This window comes from Bacillus rossius, chromosome 1, assembly GCF_032445375.1.
Source record: "Bacillus rossius redtenbacheri isolate Brsri chromosome 1, Brsri_v3, whole genome shotgun sequence".
NCBI classification, from domain to species: Eukaryota; Metazoa; Arthropoda; class Insecta; order Phasmatodea; family Bacillidae; genus Bacillus; species Bacillus rossius.
In genome coordinates this window covers 283,102,503-283,124,896 of record NC_086330.1, presented here as the reverse complement: position 1 = coordinate 283,124,896, position 22,394 = coordinate 283,102,503, and the positions used below count along the sequence as shown (strand labels likewise).

Below are 22,394 nucleotides of genomic sequence, written 5' to 3'. Positions count from 1 at the left end.
GAAAGCCCTAGTCTGTACAAATAGAGTTTGAATATATGTGGTGTATATAAATATATATATATATATTTATACAGTATATTCATAAAAGAATGTCCCAACTATAAATTTTAATAGTATCAACGGTAAGTGCTGTAGAATGTTTTTTTTCAAGGTCACAATTAAAGTAACTCAAACAGTTTTAGATAATCGCCTGCACGAGTACTGCTTTGCCGTTTTCTCGCTTGATTATCTGGAACGATTGGCTCTTTCCCCAATTAATAGACATTATTTGGCAACAGGATGGAGCCTCTCCCTATTGTAACTCTTTGTACGAGATATGTTGAACGTCGAAGTCCCTGACCGTGGGATTGGTCGTAATGGTCGAGACGACAGAGCTCTTTTTCGCTGGTCTCCACGTTCACCTGACGTAACGACATGCGATTTTTTTCCCTTTGTTGCTTTATAAAAGATCGTGTCTACGTCCCGCCGCTACCTAATGATTTTCCAGAGTTGAGACACAGAATGGAAGAGGCTACTTATTCCACAACTCCAGACTTGTTAACCACAGTGTGGGAAGAATGGAACTTTAGGTTGGATGTGTGCCGTATAACTAAAGGTGGTCATGTATAACATTTGTAAGAGAAACTAGGTTAGTTAATCTTCAATTTGATGTATGATTTGTTGTAAATAGTCTAAAATAAATGGTTATAATATACCATTGAAACTGGGACATTCTTTTATGAACAGCCTACATATAGGCTGTTTTGAAATAATAATTGGTCCCACCTTGCGCATTCTCCAGCCTGGCTGGAGAGACAGATCTGTGCCTGTGGCAAGGCAGCCGGTTTCTAGGAGTATCAGCCACGTTACAGCAACCTAGACCAGTGGTTTCCGATCCTTCTTGAGATGTTTTCTCAGCTTATGTGTTGCATAATCGCACCGTATCATTTTAACGGAATCATTATAATCTAATCATTACGATGACTTTTGATTCATTTCGATCTGTTTGTCGTTATTTGGCTTGTCGCTTTATAAAATTTAATTACATACAATTGGTCTTATATAGAATATTAATCAAATTAAAAATTATTTATAGCTGTCGATCTTAATTTTGAAACACGGCGCGCGGGCTGCGAGTCTAAAACCTGACCCTGGGCGCGGGTTCTCGTGGAAATAACAAATTAGTTTTTAATCACCGTTCATATCAGTGTTTACCTACACAAGGGCGTAACTCATTAATTAAGGAACACACTAAGTGAACGGAAATCCCATTACGGCTAACTTTTGCAAGTATTCACCCCGTAACTTGGAAGGCGGTTCCCAAAACCCTTTTTTCTTTAATCTCCATAATCTTTTCGTTGTTATGGCGTCGTTTCTACGAAGTACGGTACTCTTATTATCGTGAGTATTATTTTTGTTGCTGGAAATTAATAATAAATAAAGAGATTAGCATTAGTAAAAATTATAGTTTTTTAAAGTTTTTATAAGGTTTAACGGTTCTGAATTTACAGACTGTTAAGTAGCCATCTATTTAAGTAACGTTTCACAAGAAGTATCCAACACTTGTGCGTCTTATTCTTGATATCATTTTTGGATAAGTATATGTCATATAAATGTGGGCAATCTTCCCAACATTGGCAGAGTAAATTAAAAAATCGGAAATGCCTTCCAATGAACAGCTTATTGCCCATGGGTATTCATAAAGGCCATTTTTAACCAAAGCACTAGTAAACACGTATCATTCATGCTGCTACAAGAATAAAAACAGTCTTCTTACAGTAGTATATAAAATGTTCCTACGATAACTGGCTTCTGGCTGTGGAGCTTGGAGCCGATCCACTATTTTGGATTGTGACGTCACGGCGGCCACCTTGGATGACCTTGACCTTGACCCCAGAGGCCATTTTTGATCCACCATATTGTATCCGCCATATTGTATCCACCATCTTGGATGATGTCATCGCCAACATTTGGTTTTCTAGAAAGTTTGCCATTTTGAACTCCGCCATTTAGTTTTCTAGAACATTCCGCCATTTTGATTATGACATCACCGTTGCAATTTCCGTTACGGCCATAATCTTAAAAATCTTTATTTATTATCCGATGCTAATAAAAAAAATTAAAATTTATAAAAATATTAATTAATCAAGTTTTAATAATAAATATTTAAAAACAGTTTTGCACTTTTCGTTACGGCCGTCATCTTGAAAATCCGTATTTTTTATGCTAAAAATTTGGAAACAATTCTAAAATTGATAAAAAATATAATTAATCAAATATTAACAAAAAATTTTTTTAAAACACACTTACGCCATGAAAATAAAACAATAAATAATTGAATAAATTGAAAAAAAAATATTTTGGATTTCAAAAGTGGTTGTTTCATTCCTTGATATCCGATTTTCTATCTAATGCCGAGTTTTCGTAATACGTTTTCTAACTTAAAGATGTAAAAATCATCACCACTGACAGCCAAAAATTGAGAGTAATAATAGTCATACCAGCAATCAGGCAAAAGTTCGATTTAAAAATGCAATTGAAATCATTTGAAGCTCAATGTAGATGGAGCAGTTGCAGCACTTGGAGCCGTTGGAGCAATTGGAGCAATTGGAACCATTGGATCCTATTAGAGCATATGGTGAAATTGGAGCTGTTGGAACTTTGAAGCAATTGGAGCTTTGGAGCTTTGGAGCTTTTGGAGCAATTGGAGCATTGGAGCACTTGGAGCACTAGGAGTTGTTGGGAACTTTGGAGCATTGGAGCATTGGAGCATTGTCTTTTGGAGCCAATGGCTGTTGGAGCAATTGGTGCGTTGGAGAAATTGATGCTATTGGAACTTTGGAGCAGTTAGAGCACATTAGAGCATTGGAGCAATTGGAGCATTGGAGCAATTGTAGCTGTTGGAACTTTGAAGCAGTTGGAGCCCATTAGAGCAGTTTGAACACTTGGATCTTGGAGCATTTGGAGTACATTGGAGCTGTTAAGCAATTGGAGCAATTGGAGCATTAGAGCACTTGGAGCATTGGAGCAGTTGGAGAAATTGGAGCTGTTGGAACTTTGGAGCTTTTGGAGCAATTGGAGCACTTGTATCTGATGTTGCATTTAAAGCATATGGAGCTGTTGCATCAAATGGAGCATTTGGTGCTTTGGAGCACTTGGAACTATGGGTCAATTGGAGCAACTGGAGCATTGTAGCTATTGGAGAAAATGGTGCAGTTGGAGCCTATCACATATTGTCGAGATCGTATTCATGTGATGAGATCGTATCACATCACGTCGAATTTTCGTCCATATGTGCTTCTTTTTGACGATGAATGAGAATCATGATGGTAGCGCTCTCAAGCAGACGAAAACAAGATGGCGGACAAGTCGTCATACTAGGTGACGATATATAGCCTATAACTTGGCATAAGTGGTGGGAGGTCAGTCTGCGGGTGGCATCCGTGGAAGAAGGATATGTCGTTTTTTATTTTTTTTATCTCGCCAAGTTTGAACCGAGGACTCCATGACGTAAGTGCGTTTTTAAAAAACTATTTTATTAATATTTGATTAAATATATTTTTTATCAATTTTAGAATTTTTTCCAAGATTTCTAGCATAAACAATACGGATTTTCAAGATGACGCACGTAACGAAAAGTGCAACAGTGTTTTTGAATATTTATTTTTAAAATGTTATAAATTATTTTTTTTATAAATTAAATTTTTTTTCATTAAAATTGGATAGTAAATAAAGATTTTCATGATTGCGGATGTAACGGAAATTACAACGGTGATGTCATATTTCAAAATGGCGGAGTTCAAAATGGCGAACTTTCTAGAAAACCAAATGGTGGCGATGACATCATCCAAGATGACGGATACAAGATGGCGGATCTAAAATGGCCGCCGGGTTCAAGGTCAAGGTCAAAGGTGAAGGTCATCTAAGATGGCTTTCGTGACATCACAATCCAAAATGGTGGATCGGATCCAAGCTCCACAGCCAGAAGCCAGTTCTCGGAGGAACATTTACATGCTACTTCTTATCAATTTATTACGTAAACGTTCGTTAAAAATGGTTGAGTGAAAATCAAACAAACATACACTTTTGCATAACAGAGCAGGTATTCTTACCCCTAACTGAAGTGTAAGTTTCATTCCTAAGGGAAGGTATTTTTGCGGGGGGAAAAACTGACTACTCGGTAGACTGCAATAAGGTACGACTACGCCATAGGTTTATTCTTCTAATTGATTGGCGTCTGCTAGAGAAGACTTTGCCTTATTTGGCTGGGCCATTCAGGATGGTTTTGCTTTTTCACAGAGCAGCTGTGATTCGTGTGCAGACAGTGGGCGTGTATCTCAATGCAACTCAACCAATCACGAAACAAAAACGATGTTACACTGTAATTGTTTTGTAAATGTCAGTTTTACAGTATTAATTGTGCACATTGATAACTATAACTAAACCAAATAATGAAGTCTAATCATTGGCTATTATGTTCTATTTTTCTTTGTTTGAAAGAATATATATGCTTGAATGAAACTTCAATTAAAATATAAAATTATGCGCCCATTATAATAATAAATACTCAGTATTATCTCGAAAAGTGTATTTCATTCGTGCAAAAGTAACCGTAGCCATGTTTTTTTTTTAATTTACCAATTCTTTTTGTAGGTATATCTACAAACTATTTCTTGCCAACTTATTTTCAAAGGAATTATTTGTAAAATTACAGAGAATTTATTTCTGTGTACATTAATGTTTTTAATACACAGCTGGTTTAGAAATATTTGAGCGCAAAACACATGTCTATACCCATTTGAATTTCATTTTATGTAAATTAAAACAATCGTCTTGTGTTGTTGAACGAAATTTTTTACGAGAAAATAAAAGGACTTAAAGGAAAAGACACCTGGTTTATTTCAAGTGTTGCGGTAAACACACATCTGTGCAATAAGTTTTGCGGTATTCCTCCGGGAACGCGCGCACGATTGTAGGGTAGTAATGCCCCTCCTCCACGGCAAAACCACAACTGCTGTACCGTGCAAGCCCTCTCGAGACGCGCGAATCAAGATGGATGCGAACACCCGTCACCGACAACCCTCCCCGCCCCCCAGGCCGCTACTCCCCACGTCTCTTCGCGAGGAGCACCGCTCGAAGTTGGCCTCCGACCAGAGCTCTCCCTGAAGCTGTCGCCGGGAGCTGGCTGGCGGTCGCATCCTCGGCGCCGGGAAGCCAGCCCCCGGGCTGCACTGACGTGGACCACCTAACACCTCAGCTCTCGGCTCGAGGAACTTACATGCAGCGGAAATGTGTAACCGCTGTCCCGCCATCTGAGGCGGGTGGCGTGAACCAGTGTTCACAGCGCCTAAAAAAAAGTAAACCTTATAGTTCCAACCGTTTAATGAATTTTAACAAGATGGTCAGTATTTTAATAAATCTTCTGGTAAAAAAAATCATGTCTAAAGCCGGGATTACAATTATTTTTCCAATTATTATTATTTTTTTTTTTTTTTTTTGCTTTTATCGGAGCCGCTTTATTGCATAGTTTAACCTTTCGCACTCCAAATCGAATGATTCGATAGTTGACGCAGCTGCTCCGGTAGCGAAATCTAGCGGTGGGTGCGGAAACTGGTGTGATTCGCGTCAAGAAATGTTGTTGAAAACCCAATTTTCGTATATTTGTCACGCTCGGTATTAATTTTAATAATTCTACGTTTAATTTCCGGTACGAGTTTCGTATTATAAGTGTACTTGAAACATGAGAACACATGAATATTGTTCGTTTACGAGGTTTGTTGTTACACATCTCTAGAGTGTACTGAAAGATTAGATCACATTCACCAACCCCCCCCCCCCCCAACCCCTCCCATATAGCACCCAAAAGTTAAACTAATGCTCAGCTGCATACACATTGCTTCTTGTTGCTATTATTGTAACTTTTCTTGAAAAAAATAACATTATCTAAACAGTCCTCTTGCATTCCTGCGTTTGGATAAAAGTTTTATTTCTAAATATTTAATTAGTGTTACCTAACAGCTAGGGACCTAAATAATTCCCATTTACAACTGGAAGACAGACTAGAATGTATACCATTAAACGCTTGACTGGCATCGTCCGCCTCCCTCCCTCCCCCATAACCCCGTGCGCTTGCCGCATTCTCAGCGACCTTGGAGGTTCGGCATTTTCCCAGAGCCCCAACTGCGTGAAGTGGCGTTACAAGGACGCCATTGTTCTTGGAGCTTCGGGTGTCAAGTCAACCCTTATTACGCGACACTTCGAAAGGGTGCGAGTCGAGTCCAGAAGACGGCTGAGGGGTATAAAAACTGTGACGTGAGCCTCCGAGTCAGCGTAGTGAAGAGGGTGATCGAAAATGGACGATGAGCTACGGACTTTGTCTGCGGAAACCGGTGCATCTGAGACTGTGTTGTGTGCGTGGACGAGCGAGTAGTGCGAGGCAGTGAGTTAGGGCAGGGGTGAGCGGTGAGATACAAGCAGTAGAGAGAGCCACTGTTGAGCCGAGCCCCAGTGAGGAGAGAATACTGTGGACTAAATTAAAAGTGATAAATTTGTAGACAGACATTAAAAGTCTTTTGATTTAATAATATTGTATATAGTATTATTACTGCCTTTGTGTAGTTAAAGACAGCTTTGTTTTGATTTGGTTATAAAAGCCCGCTAAACTGCTTTGAGTGGGCGAATGACACTACAGTATACTCAGAGGTACACAAGAGAGAAACATCAAACAAGGAAATTTACTTCTTACAAGAGGGAGTAAAAAGTGGATCGTATTTGAAGAAATTAAAAACGAAGATGTTTGCTTAAAGCTTTCACTTTTTATTATTAACCATAGTTTTCATTATTTTCTTTTGATAGTTTCAAGAATTACAAAATTAAACGGAGCAAAGTTACTGGGGCCCCGGCCGTCAAAACTTATCGATTACAAATAGATTATAAATTGTACCTGAATACCAATTTAACATTTTCTTTGACCAACTAAACATGTCATAATCAAGCTTTCACAAAAAAAAAAAACTAACATAAATAATTTAACTAGGAAAGTTTATAGTTAAAATCCCGCCTTAAAACATTCGTTAGTCCAACCAGTGCGGGACTTAGTATGATTTAGGTAATTATTTCTGATTTAACAATATCTGATATCGTTGTCTGTTCACTGGCGGTGACTAGCAGCGAAGAGAAGAGGTGACAGCTCAAAGGTTGGGCAGCTGGAGAGACGTGCCGAGTTCATGTTCATTCAAGAGGGAAGCTGATATAAATTTAGTTGAATTTAGCGATGGACTTGAGCCAGAGAAAAAAAACCATAACTCTCGGGCAATCTCGTGGACCCCACTGGAACCAAACGAAAAAGTAGGTACAGTGGTAAAGAATAGAAATAAAGGTGACAAGAAACAGGGATCGTGAAATCAGGGCAAAGGTTAAGTAGAAAGTCAACTACAGGCTAAAAGGAGAAGAATTTCCCACTTACCATTCTGGGGGTAGAATGATGGAAATCACTCCCTCTGGCGATGCACTAGCGCTCGCGGGAGCCACGCGCGAGTCATGCTACAAGATTACCTAGTATTCAGAACTGACGCGAATATTAATATAGAAAATAAATAAAATAGGGATCACCCCCCGAATTCCCTGGGATCACATCCCTTAAGCTAGTCGCTGTGAGACTGCTGTGCGAAAGAGATCGTGGGTGAGAAGCACCAGTAAGAAACGACAACGGTGACGACAGAAGGACGAATCAATCGTCCATTTGGGCTGCATGTAGTTAAAACTCGCGCCAGGCGCTCGGAGGCCTAGGAAGTGAGAAAACTGGCCTTTGATTGGCTGAGAAATGCGCTCCGCCGACCAAAAGAAAAAAAATGGTGACTGGTAGTCTAACTTAAGGGGCATCAGAGGTCACTTGTGGCGCCCCGAAAGCAGCGTGCTCCGTCAGGGCCTAGGCGAAACAGACACGGGTTTAGTTAAAAAAAATTCCCGCATGAGAACTAACGTAAGCCTTGTCCTTATGGGACCAACTGGTTTTCACTCTGTCGGGCTAAAAGAGAAATAGAGAGAGCTTTGGTAGCGGCCGTTAGAGGCCTCGCTACTCGCCGAACTAAAGTAAAGTAGTTGTCATCTTCGCCACGAGATGACGAAGGTAGACCTTTCGCTGGCCAGCGAGATGTCCTTGATTTCGGCCCGTCAGTGCTCTGGGGGAAGTTCCTGGAAAAGATGAATGGGGGATCTGCTAGCTCATGAGAAATGTGTTTGGGCTGGCGCCGATATGTGCCCGACAGCCCTGAAACATTAGAATTGGGCGTGTCTGGAGCTGCTAGTCTAAGCTGAGCTCTGGGAACGGGGCTTTCCTGGGAGGACACTGAGAAAAGTACTCTCGGTCACGAAGCCGGACATTGTTACTTGTCACGTTCGTGACCTGAGGCAGGAAGAAAAATGATGTCTAATACTTGGTTGGCGAAATCGCACCAGGCTCTCGGTTGCGGATCTGGGAAAACGTAGCAGGACTCTAATAGAAAAGATTTTATTTGGATGGACAATGGGCTAACAAAGTTTGTATTAGGAATTTTTAGGTGAAAAATAAATTTGTGCCAATTATTTCAAATTTGCAGTACATTATTAAATAAATAAAACTATACATAATTAATTGGGCTATCCTTTCTGTACCGGTTTTTTTCCACTCGTAACAGTACAATCCCAGCCTGTGGTAAACTCCGGAGACCACAGGAAACCACAATAAGAATGACCGGAGCAATATTTGAAGCTAGCTCCTATGGAAGGTGTGTTCAGTTCCTTAACACTGCGCCACCTCGCTCAATGACAACACGTTAAACATTTACTACCCGCATGTTTATGCAACGTCCTTCGATTGCACCAAAGTGGTTTACACTCCCATAAAATAATTTAAACCACAAGGACATGGATTTTAAAAAAATTCAAGACTAGTTGGGTTTTAAAACATTGTAGCATCTTCCGTGTTTTTTGAGTGGTTGATTTTATTTCAGGCACAATCCCACTATTGAATCTCGAATCACAGCACAGTTTTGTGGAAGAAAAACACGCCCTGAAAGACAATGATATCTCTTTCAGATGACCGCCAATATAAAGGGAAGAATCGGCTAGGGTGGTGAACCATATCGCAGTCTGATGAGCCATTAGAATTTTCGCAAACAGTATTTGCCATCACTAAACCAACAACAACAGAAAACTTTCGAATCGCATTCATGTCATTCAATATTTTAAATATAATCTTCCGAGAGCAGCAGCCGATGAACAATGATTAAGAATCGAAGAAAAGTGCAATTCCTTAAGTATAGTTTGTGGTTCATTTGTACTCGCGAATTTCCTAGGTCTCTAAGTATAAACAGTATAACATTTTTATTTTGTATTCCACTTTATGAGAAATGGTACAATACAGTTGTTGTTTTTGCACAGTAATGAAAGTTTTAGTATGAATTAATGGCCCATATTTGGCCCTAGTTTAAATATATAGGTCTAGTTGAAGCCAATTTAAAAAAAAAATCTGTTTCTTTTTTTCTGTTTCGTAACAAATTCAAGCAGTATTTCATTGCACGAATAATAAAACTCTAAAAAAAATTCACATAAGAATTATTATACAACCTATACACAACCCAAAATGTTAAAGCATATTGTACAGAAACAATTTCAACCTGAAGAAAATATAACATTCTAATAAAGTATAGCAATATATATTATATTACTTTTAGAATTGTTTTATATTTTAGATTAATTATATAAAATATTTTAATATGGTGACAAATATGACATTATCATCTTAATGACAACTGGTGGATGAGGAATTTAAGATGCTTTTAGGACTTTTAATTATATCTACTAATGAAATAAATATTTTAGACCTCAATATTTTTCTTTTTTGCAGCAGCTAAGGATCTAAGCATGGTCAATAATGGAACAAATCAGTCTTTATATTAACATGTGATATTTTTAACGATTTTTAGGTTAATAATTACAGAAAGACAATATGGCGCGAAAGGTGGCCAACAAGATGGCGAATGCTACGAGAGTCTGGTGGATGATATTACTGTACTTTAGCGGGTAAAAATAAACCAATATGGTAGCAGAGCACTCTAGCTGACGAAAACAAAATGGCAGATCTAAGATGGCCGCTGTAACATCAAAAATGTTGGTGTTATATATGTTCCTTGAAATTACTGGTGAGGTTGAGCTTGTGTGTAGACTCCATGGAGGAAGGACTTAACACAATTTTTAATCGAATTACCTAACCAAATTCAAACCAAGGACTCCAAGATACCAGCCATAAGTGCATGTTTTATTAAAATGTTGTTAAAATTACAGATAAATATTTTTTTTTAAGATTCAAACTTTCTTCCCGTTTTTTTTATAATAATTACTGATTTTCAATACGGTGCTTGTTACTTCATAATTCAAGATGGCGGAAAGTTCTAGAAAACCAAATAGCGGTCGTGACATCATAATTCAAAATCGCGGCCATGACATTATCCAAATGGTATAGTTCATGACCTCAGAGGATTAGTTTTTGCCAATTTTAAGTAATTTAAGCCTATTTTAGCTTTTTTAAGCCTCTTACATATTTGAGGGATTAAATGAAAAATTTGGCCTCAATACAAAAAATTTCTTTGAAAAGAGATTTTTTTTTTCTTTTTTTTTTTATATTTTATGCTAAACTTTCTATAAAATGGAAATTTTTAGTAGTTTTGACAAAATGTGAGTCAATGTTGGTGAATGTTTGGCAGATATTGAAGGTAAGGTCAGATGGCCGTGATGACGTGGCAGTCCTGGGCTCGGAGGGAGTACCTGCGCAGAAGGACCAGGGGGCGCCGCGCCGCCGCACCAGCCCCCAGGAGTGGTCGCCGGAGCGGATCGTCCAGGGCTCGGCGGGCAGGTCCTGCACGGAGCGCGCGGTCTCGCCGCGGCTCTGGTCGGGCTCGCGCATGCGGCAGAACCAGCGCGCCGAGTCGGCGTCGGCGCGCTCCCAGCTCAGCTCCGCCCACGCCTCGCCGTCAGACTGCACCAGCCGGAACCCGCCGCCGTGGTTCGCTGCGCAAGAACAGTTTACTACATTTAGGAGCGGCCATCTGCAAGAAAAGTCAATGACCCATGAGCAGACTTGAGGGCCGTAGACTAATGACTAGACCTCATTGGTCTTGACACGCCTTTGAGACCCCATTTATGAACAAGGAGAAGAAATGGTTACCCAATCACGTATTACCCGTCAAAAAAATGTGTTCTTATTATATCTATCTAAAAAAAAAAGTTTTATTATATACAGGTGATTTAGGACTAGCCTGGAGTAAAATTCATCCGTGAAATAGTTGTGGTTATGGTATTTGAAAAAGGGGATTTGATGTGGCTATAGAAACCAACAAAGAAAGAAAGGCCGGTGCCATAAGCTTCAAGCGGCATAGGAAGGCTCAACTGAAGTATTGAAACGAATAAACGATGTGATTCACCACATTCATAGAACAAAAATACCCGAATGAAAGGGGTGCATTTATACCAATTGAGGGAATACGCTGGAAGACGTGTTACGTGTTCGGGACGAACAGTTTTAAGGATGGCGCAGTTTTAATAGTCTGCTATTATTAATAAATATTGCAATTAGTTATTTTAGGCTAACCTTTCTGGACCTGTATTCCCATACGTAACTATATTAATATATATACACACATACAATCCAAATAAGCATGAATGAGGATTATTCGAACGGTTAACTCGGGATCAGTGAAAAGTAGGTTTCCAAATCACATCACTCGCCTCCCACCAAGGCGACCCGGATTAAATTCACACCTTTGTCTTAAGTGGGTTTTTCGCAAATTTAAAACGTGGTGAACGTTGCGGTGAGCGAGTGTGGTTTCTCGCTGTACTCATGTTTCTCTTCGCCCATTCATTCTGACGATTCTGCATTCCCAACGCCTCAACCCTCATCACCCCTGGCTACCCTACCTCGCTATCGCCAAGACGTTCAGCCTGTTCATTCATTATCTTTTTTCACACCGAAAGAATGGTAGTTTGACAAGCCGGGATATTGGCTCACTGGACAGAAGATGTGACCACTGAGCCAACCTGTTATAATATATTCTCTAACATTTCGGTCGAAGTTTTATTTGCTTTTTTCAGGGCATGGTAATAGATCCCGAGGTTTGGGGGTAGTTATCTTACTGAAAATAAAATGCCCCTCACTGTGGAGGTAATCTAACTATGTTTAAGTAACACTTGTTCAATATTATGCTTATTCCATGCATATAGCTGGTGTCGATCACCTCCACTCGAGCAAAACTTCTTGGGCAGCAGATGACATGTGCGTACAATGTAATTTTTTTTAATGGAACAGAAATATTCATGTAAATTTACAGATATTTGTTAAAATTTTACATCTACATAAAATCATCTGAATCACTACAAAAATAGTGTTCGCAGCAATAAGGGGTATGGTTTCTTGCCGGACATTTATGTTATGTTTGTCCCAGAACCTCCAATAATTAAATTTGTTTGTAAACCGTTCCGTGAATAGCTTTCCAGAACCTACTAACTGCGGACATGAATAAGCATAATAATTAAATTAAATAAAGTCAAATTATTGAATATTAGATTATCTTTCCCATGGGTTAATAAAAATATGCTTTAATGAAACATCATAAAAATTATGCGCATTTATAGTAAGAAATACTCAGTATCACGAAAAATAGTATTTAATATAAGTATGTAAAAATATTCGTAATCACGCGTTGTACAAAGCTACAATACATTTCTTGTAGTATTACAAATTATTTCGTGGTGGTTGGTTTCCAAAGAAATCTTTTGTAAAAATACAGAACATTTTTCTCTGTGTAATCGGCGAGTCCTAAAGATTTTTTCCCTTGGAAAGGGTATCAGACTAATACTCATTATTGTTATAATAAACAAAATTCCTGGTATTGCCTGAGATTTGCGCGCATTAATAGACATATTTTAATGGGATGTGGATATATGTATTTTTTTTAATTTCGTGTGGAGCGAAGATTTTATGTATGTAGAAAGAATACAAAACACCAAAAAACATTCCTTTTTATGTGTAACGTCAGTAGTATATAATAGTATTTCCGGAAACAGGATGCAGGATGTGGATTGTGATTGTCGGTCCACCATCTTGGATTTGTGACGTCACGGCGGCAACAATTCCTCAAAAATGACTCAAAATTTCCCGTTTTAAGAAAAAATTTCCCGTTTTCGAGGGAAAAATTCCCGTTTCGAGGGAAAATTTCCCGATTTAGTCCTTAAAAATCCCAACGGCTAGAAATGTCCTGATAGAGGCTTAAGCATCCTTAACTCAAGCCTCAGTTAAGCCTCTATCAGGATGTGACCTTGACCTTTGACCTTAACCCCGACGGCCATCTTGGATCCACCATCTTGGATGACGTCATTTCGTTTTCTCGAACATTCCGGCATTGTGTTATCGGCCATTTTAATTATGACGTCACCGTTGCAATTTCCGTTACGGCCGCCATCTTTAAATTTATTATCCAATTTTAATGAAAAAAAAATTAAAATTATAAAAAATCAAATAACATTTTTTGATAACATATTTAAAAAACAAACATTTACAACACGGAGCTCGGAGTCCTCGGTTCGAACCCAACGAGTGCAAAAAAATAAAAATGGCGACCGATCCTTCCCTCGTGGTGGGTGCTGGCAGACTGACTCCCGCCACTTTTTATCATCATCTAGTATGACGTCATGGCCGCCATCTTGTCTTCGATGCTGGAAGCCATCATCATTGTATCGTCGGCTAAAGTGCGCCGATGACATGTTAGTTTAATTCGTATCCGCTAGAGTGCAGTAATCATTTATTACTGTGACACCCGCCATCTTGTCATTTGGCCGCCATATTGAAAATCCGTAATTATTTAGCTAGAAATTCGGGAAAAGTTCCAAAATTCATTAAATAAATCACTCATTAATTAACATATTGATTCGATCGATTCCCGTCCTCGGTTCGATACCCGATCGATGCAATAATGTTTAATCTTATTTAAAAAATAATAATTTCAATATACCATGTTCAACATTCGTAAAGAGTCTCTAAATCCTCTACGACCACCATCCTATCAGACATCAAGACCACAATATTGAAAATGTGTAATTTTAATGCTAGAGATCCGGGAAAAAGTTCAGAAATCATTAAATAAATTTCCGATCAATATACTGATTAATTAGATCGACTAAGGTGCTTGGTACGATCTAGGATGATGCAAAAAAATAAATATAACATCAATTTAACATAATAGTAACAGGTTCGAGGAATTAAACACCGCAAGTTCTTTTACAAACATAATATTTATTACATAAATTCTATTCTACTACAGGATCACTTACGAAAGCCAGCAATCTTATAATCATTTAGTTCCACAGCGGTGTGAAATGACTAATTCTTAGCTCCAATCGGTTTATACTAGACAGAGTCCAGCCAGAACCTTTACAGACATAGTCCACCTCTTCTTGACAGAGTTTCTGGATACCGTTTTTAACAGTTTGCTTCACATCGTTAGAACTGTAAATTACGGCAGCCGATGTCTTGAATGCACACTTTTCCACTTTGTCATCGAACGGATATGGCTTTCCATATATACAGTCCAACCACAAGTTATATTTCAAAGGTCCGTTTGTTGCTACATCATCAGTAAGCTGATTGATTATCTTCTGTCTGATACCGTCAAGAAAATTACAAATGTCCTTCGACTCACCGAACGTATTTAGATAATAGTAGTCTTTCAACGTTCCACGAAATGCAGACTGCGCCAAGTAAAAGCCATTATCGTTCACTTGTAATGCTCCGAACACAGTCTTAGGTTTAGTTCCATGTGCAGACGTCATAACAATCGGTTGCCGGGCATCTGTTTTATGGTTGTACGCTTTCGTGTCTCCAATCTAAAGCGAGGAGTCTAAATGTCGGCAGGTAGTTCAGCAGTAGGAGCACAGACTCCACCTTAACATTTTTTCGCATGATGTCGCAAACTGTCAATTCGAGTAAACCAATTAAGGCACTCATCACATCGAAACTTCATGCGAGAAGGATTCTTCGTGCATTTGCTCCGCTCATGTCTTCATGCATCATGGGAAAATGCGAACGACGTATCACAGTAGCTGCAAGGATACCGTGGTGATGAAGACGATCCTTTCATACCCGATCCAGATACAGGCGTTGCAACAGTAGTACCATTTCCAGGCATTCTCTTATGCACATCGATGCATCGTTGTTGCGCCGAAACCTTTACTTTCTGCCGCACAGCAGGACCTTTGCATGCCTTCATGTGCGTTTTCATATTATCTTTTCTGGCAAACTGCTTAACACATTTCTCACAAACAAACATTTTACGATATAGGTTCTTGGCACATTCGCTCCTCTCGTGCCGCCGAGCATTGCTGTTGTTTGAGAAAATCTTGCCGCAGTAACAGCACCGATGTTCGCTAGTTGTCAAATCAGCATCCATTGAAGTCTCCATCGAGGTCGTATCGTCTATCATCGTGGTTTCCTGATCATCCAGCTCAGTAGTCATTAAGCTATCTTCTGCTGGTGGTATCACATCTGTTGAAATCTCCTCCAATGTTGACGTCGTCGTCGTTGCCAACGGGATCTGCTCCACCATTGTCGTCGCTGACGTCAAGGTTCTCGTAGACGATGGTACAACGTCCATCGAGTTCGGCGTTAAAGTCGGTAAAGATGTCATCGAGTTCTCAAGAACAGGTAATTACGCGACTTATGCACCAGATGAAATAATCTAGGTGATCCTTACACCGTCGACGACAGTAACAAACTGAGCGACCTGCTGTCTAGGACTCGCTTATATACATGCACCGGATGGAATATACGCAAGTCAAATCAAGAACCATTTACTATAATACTAGAGTCAAAACAACATTAAAAATAGAAGGACCATCAACGAAAAGGCAGCACATTTGGAAGCACCGACAACGAAAAGGAAGCACCATCAACGAAAAGGCCGCACCGCCAACGAAAAGGAAGCACATTTGGAAGCACCGACAAAGAAAAGGCAGCACCGCCAACGAAAAGGAAGCACATTTGGAAGCACCGACAATGATAAGGCAGCACCGCCAACGAAAAGGAAGCACATTTGGAAGCACTGACAACGAAAAGGCAGCACCATCGACGAAAAGGAAGCACATTAATTTATCATTGACTCCAATATTCATTGGCTCCAATATTCATTGGCTCCAATATTCATTGACTCCAAATATCCATGAGCTCCAATATCAATTGGCTCGAATTGCTCCAAAAGGTTCCATCATCCTTTTGGCTCCAACAGTCTTTTGGCTCCGATAGTCATTGGCTCCAATAGTCATTGGCTACAATATTTATTGGCTCCAATAATCATTGACTGCAATATTCATTGGTTCCAATATTCATTGGCTCCAATATTCATTGGCTCCAATATTCAATGGCTCCAATATTCATTGACTCCAATATTCATTGGCTCCATCAGTCATTGACAACTACAGTCTTTTGGTCCCAAAAGTCTTATGGCTCCAAATATATTAGGCTAGAATTCTTCGAGTCTAAGAGACTATGAGACCACATGGCTACGAGTCTAAAATGATCTAGCTGGTTACGAGTTATACATGGCTTGCGAGGCTACAGAGCTACGAAGTTTCTAGTACACAGGTTTACATGACTGCGAGGATACAGGACTACAAGTCTGCAAGAGTACTTGACTACGAAGGTACTCGTCTACATGACTCCAGTTATCGCATCTGTCTTCGATGGAATTTTCTCTTTTGCTACATCTACACCATCAGCATTATGTTATAAGATTACAAAACTACTTGCTTACGTAGCTTCAAGTCTACGAGGCTCCAGTACATCATGACTACGAGACTACGAGCCATGAGATTACGTGACTATGCGATTGCAAGTCTTCAAGGTTACGTCATCGCGAGGCTATAGGACTACGAAGCTTCCAGAACGCATGGTTACGAGAATGCATGACTAATAAGCCGCATGGCTACGAAACTTTATGTCTCTAACTGACTACAATAGCACTATTCAGTGGTGAGAGTTAATTTATTTCATGCAAAGGTACTTGCTGCAAGCAGTTCCGCTTTTCAACATCAGATGACGTCACGTTTTGCTTGCAGGTAAAATAATATTTATTTATTTTATGCGGGATGCGGTATGTTCACTATCGATCGCATAAGAAGAATGGCATCGATAGTCTTCAAGGAGAAGGAAGTTCTTCCTTCCTGCTAGTGATTCTCAGATTTCTCACGGTCCGCTATCTTGGATTGCGACGTCACGGCTGCCATCTTGGATGGGTGTGACTTTGACCTTTGACCGAAACCGCAGGAATGATCGCAAGCACACGGATTAACCATCATAATATTGGCAAGAATAATCAGGAGCACACGGAGAAAAACGACACATGGTTTCTTTGATATCATAAATTTACTGAAAAAAATATTTAAAAAAAAAATTAATAAAAAAATGTTAAATAAAAACAAAAAATACATAAACAGATTCTGCTAGCTTGTAAACTTATCATTGTTGAGCAAAGATAGAGTTCTAGTACAAGACATAATTTTATATATTTTTTGTTTTTATTTTACATTATTTTATTAATTTATTTCTATTTTTAAATATTTTTTTCTGTAATTTTATGATATCAAAGAAACTATGTGTCGTTTGTCTCCGTGTGCTCCTGATTTTTCTTGCCAATATTATGATGGTTAATCCGTGTGCTTGCGATCATTCCTGCGGTTTCGGTCAAAGGTCAAAGTCACACCCATCCAAGATGGCAGCCGTGACGTCGCAATCCAAGATGGCGGACCGTGAGAAATCTGAGAATCACTAGCAGGAAGGACGAACTTTTTTCTCCTTGAAGACTATCGATGCCATTCTTCTTATGCGATCGATAGTGAACAACCCGCATCCCGCATAAAATTAATAAATATTATTTTACCTGCAAGCAAAACGTGACGTCATCTGATGTTGAAAAGCGGAACTGCTTGCAGCAAGTACCTTTGCATGAAATAAATTAACTTTCACCACTGAATAGTGCTATTGTAGTCAGTTAGAGACATAAAGTTTCGTAGCCATGCGGCTTTTATTAGTCATGCATTCTCGTAACCATGCGTTCTGGAAGCTTCGTAGTCCTATAGCCTCGCGATGACGTAACCTTGAAGACTTGCAATCGCATAGTCTCGTAACCTCATGGCTCGTAGTCTCGTAGTCATGATGTACTGGAGCCTCGTAGACTTGAAGCTACGTAAGCAAGTAGTTTTGTAATCTTATAACATAATGCTGATGGTGTAGATGTAGCAAAAGAGAAAATTCCATCGAAGACAGATGCGATAACTGGAGTCATGTAGACATGTACCTTCGTAGTCAAGTACTCTTGCAGACTTGTAGTCCTGTATCCTCGCAGTCATGTAAACCTGTGTACTAGAAACTTCGTAGCTCTGTAGCCTCGCAAGCCATGTATAACTCGTAACCAGCTAGATCATTTTAGACTCGTAGCCATGTGGTCTCATAGTCTCTTGGACTCGAAGAATTCTAGCCTAATATATTTGGAGCCAAAAGACTTTTGGGACCAAAAGACTGTAGTTGTCAATGACTGATGGAGCCAATGAATATTGGAGTCAATGAATATTGGAGCCATTGAATATTGGAGCCAATGAATATTGGAGCCAATGAATATTGGAACCAATGAATATTGCAGTCAATGATTATTGGAGCCAATAAATATTGTAGCCAATGACTATTGGAGCCAATGACTATCGGAGCCAAAAGACTGTTGGAGCCAAAAGGATGATGGAACCTTTTGGAGCAATTCGAGCCAATTGATATTGGAGCTCATGGATATTTGGAGTCAATGAATATTGGAGCCAATGAATATTGGAGCCAATGAATATTGGAGTCAATGATAAATTAATGTGCTTCCTTTTCGGAGATGGTGCTGCCTTTTCGTTGTCGGTGCTTCCAAATGTGCTTCCTTTTCGTTGGCGGTGCTGCCTTTTCTTTGTCGGTGCTTCCAAATGTGCTTCCTTTTCGTTGGCGGTGCTGCCTTTTCTTTGTCGGTGCTTCCAAATGTGCTTCCTTTTCGTTGGCGGTGCGGCCTTTTCGTTGATGGTGCTTCCTTTTCGTTGTCGGTGCTTCCAAATGTGCTGCCTTTTCGTTGGCGGTGCTGCCTTTTCGTTGTCGGTGCTTCCAAATGTGCTGTCTTTTCTTTGGCGGTTTTGCCTTTTCGTTGTCGGTGCTTCCAAATGTGCTTCCTTTTCGTTGGCGGTGCTGCCTTTTCTTTGTCGGTGCTTCCAAATGTGCTTCCTTTTCGTTGGCGGTGCTGCCTTTTCTTTGTCGGTGCTTCCAAATGTGCTGCCTTTTCGTTGTCGGTGCTGCCTTTTCGTTGTCGGTGCTGCCTTTTCGTTGTCGGTGCTTCCAAATGTGCTGCCTTTTCGTTGTCGGTGCTGCCTTTTCGTTGTCGGTGCTTCCAAATGTGCTGCCTTTTCGTTGTCGGTGCTTCCAAATGTGCTGCCTTTTCGTTGTCGGTGCTTCCAAATGTGCTGCCTTTTCGTTGATGGTCCTTCTATTTTTAATGTTGTTTTGAATCTAGTATTATAGTAAATGGTTCTTGATTTGACTTGCGTATTATTCCATCCAGTGCATGTATATAAGCGAGTCCTAGACAGCAGGTCGCTCAGTTTGTTACTGTCGTCGACGGTGTAAGGATCACCTAGATTATTTCATCTGGTGCATAAGTCGCGTAATTACCTGTTCTTGAGAACTCGATGGCATCTTTACCGACTTTAACGCCGAACTCGATGCACGTTGTACCATCGTCTACGGGAACCTTGACGTCAGCGACGACAATGGTGGAGCAGATCCCGTTGGCAACGACGACGACGTCAACATTGGAGGAGATTTCAACAGATGTGATACCACCAGCAGAAGATAGCTTAATGACTACTGAGCTGGATGTGCATGAAACCACGACGATCGACGATACGACCTCGATGGAGACTTCAATGGATGCTGATTTGACAACTAGCGAACATCGGTGGTTTTACTGCGGCAAGATTTTCTCAAACAACAGCAATTCTCGGCGGCACGAGAGAAGCGAATGTGCCAAGAACCTATATCGTAAAATGTTTGTTTGTGAGAAATGTCATAAGCAGTTTGCCAGAAAAGATAATATGAAAACGCACATGAAGGCATGCAAAGGTCCTGCTGTGCGGCAGAAAGTAAAGGTTTCGGCGCAACAACGATGCATCGATGTGCATAAGAGAATGCCTGGAAATGGTACTACTGTTGCAACGCCTGTATCTGGATCGGGTATGAAAGGATCGTCTTCATCACCACGGTATCCTTGCAGCTACTGTGATACGTCGTTCGCATTTTCCCATGATGCATGAAGACATGAGCGGAGCAAATGCACGAAGAATCTTCTCGCATGAAGTTTCGATGTGATGAGTGCCTTAAATGGTTTACTCGAATTGACAGTTTGCGACATCATGCGAAAAAATGTAAAGGTGGAGTCTGTGCTCCTACTGCTGAACTACCTGCCGACATTTAGACTCCTCGCTTTAGATTGGAGACACGAAAGCGTACAACCAAAAAAACAGATGCCCGGCAACCGATTGTTATGACGTCTGCACATGGAACTAAACCTAAGACTGTGTTCGGAGCATTACAAGTGAACGATAATGGCTTCTACTTGGCGCAGTCTGCATTTCGTGGAACGTTGAAAGACTACTATTATCTAAATACGTTCGGTGAGTCGAAGGACATTTGTAATTTTCTTGACGATATCAGACAGAAGATAATCAATCAGCTTACTGATGATGTAGCAACAAACGGACCTTTGAAATATAACTGGTGGTTGGACTGTATATATGGAAAACCATATCCGTTCGATGACAAAGTGGAGAAGTGTGCATTCAAGACATCGGCTGCAGTAATTTACAGTTCTAACGATGTGAAGCAAACTGTTAAAAACGGTATCCAGAAACTCTGTCAAGAAGAGGTGGACTATGTCTGTAAATGTTCTGGCTGGTCTCTGTCTAGTATAAACAATTTGGAGCTAAGAATTAGTCATTTCACACCGCTGTGGAACTAAATGATTATAAGATTGCTGGCTTTCGTAAGTGATCCTGTAGTAGAATAGAATTTATGTAATAAATATTATGTTTGTAAAAGAACTTGCGGTGTTTAATTCCTCGAACCTGTTACTATTATGTTAAATTGATGTTATATTTATTTTTTTGCATCATCCTAGATCGTACCAAGGACCTTAGTCGATTTAATTAATCAGTATATTGATCGGAAATTTATTTAATGATTTCTGAACTTTTTCCCGGATCTCTAGCATTAAAATTACACATTTCCAATATGGTTGTCTTGATGTCTGATAGGATGGTGGTCGTAGAGGATTTAGAGACTCTTTACGAATGTTGAACATGGTATATTGAAATTATTATTTTTTAAATAAGATTAAACATTATTGCATCGATCGGGTATCGAACCGAGGACGGTAATCGATCGAATCAATATGTAAATTAATGAGTGATTTATTTAATGAATTTTGGAACTTTTCCCGAATTTCTAGCTAAATAATTACGGATTTTCAATATGGCGGCCAAATGTCAAGATGGCGGGTGTCACAGTAATAAATGATTACTGCACTCTAGCGGATACGAATTAAACTAACATGTCATCGGCGCACTCTAGCCGACGATACAACGATGATGGCTTCCAGCATCGAAGACAAGATGGCGGCCATGACGTCATACTAGATGATGATAAAAAGTGGCGGGAGTCAGTCTGCCAGCACCTACCACGAGGGAAGGATCGGTCGCCATTTTTATTTTTTTGCACTCGTTGGGTTCGAACCGAGGACTCCGAGCTCCATGTTGTAAATGTTTGTTTTTTAAATATGTTATTAAAAAAATGTTATTTGATTTTTTTATAATTTTAAATTTTTTTTTCATTAAAATTGGATAATAAATTTAAAGATGGCGGCCGTAACGTAAATTGCAACGGTGACGTCATAATTCAAAATGGCCGATAACACAATGCCGGAATGTTCGAGAAAACGAAATGACGTCATCCAAGATGGTGGATCCAAGATGGCCGTCGGGGTCAAGGTCAAAGGTCATGGTCACATCCTGATAGAGGCTTAACTGAGGCTTGAGTTAAGGATGCTTAAGCCTCTATCAGGACATTTCTAGCCGTTGGGATTTTTAAGGACTAAATCGGGAAATTTTCCCTCGAAACGGGAATTTTTCCCTCGAAAACGGGAAATTTTTTCTTAAAACGGGAAATTTTGAGTCATTTTGAGTCATTTTTGAGGAATTTTGAGGAATTGTTGCCGCCGTGACGTCACAAATCCAAGATGGTGGACCGACAATCACAATCCACA

The 22,394-nt window shown here is 39.8% G+C and overlaps 1 protein-coding gene across 1 annotated transcript in view; it reads right to left on the bottom strand.

The window, feature by feature from the left end:
- The window catches only part of LOC134530110 (uncharacterized), a 113,633-nt gene that overhangs the window by 74,602 nt on the left and 16,637 nt on the right, over window positions 1-22,394 (bottom strand). Inside the window, exon 3 of the mRNA XM_063364717.1 lies at window positions 10,783-11,025. Coding sequence (XP_063220787.1) covers window positions 10,783-11,025 — 243 coding nt within the window. The remainder of the gene's footprint in view (window positions 1-10,782; window positions 11,026-22,394) is intronic.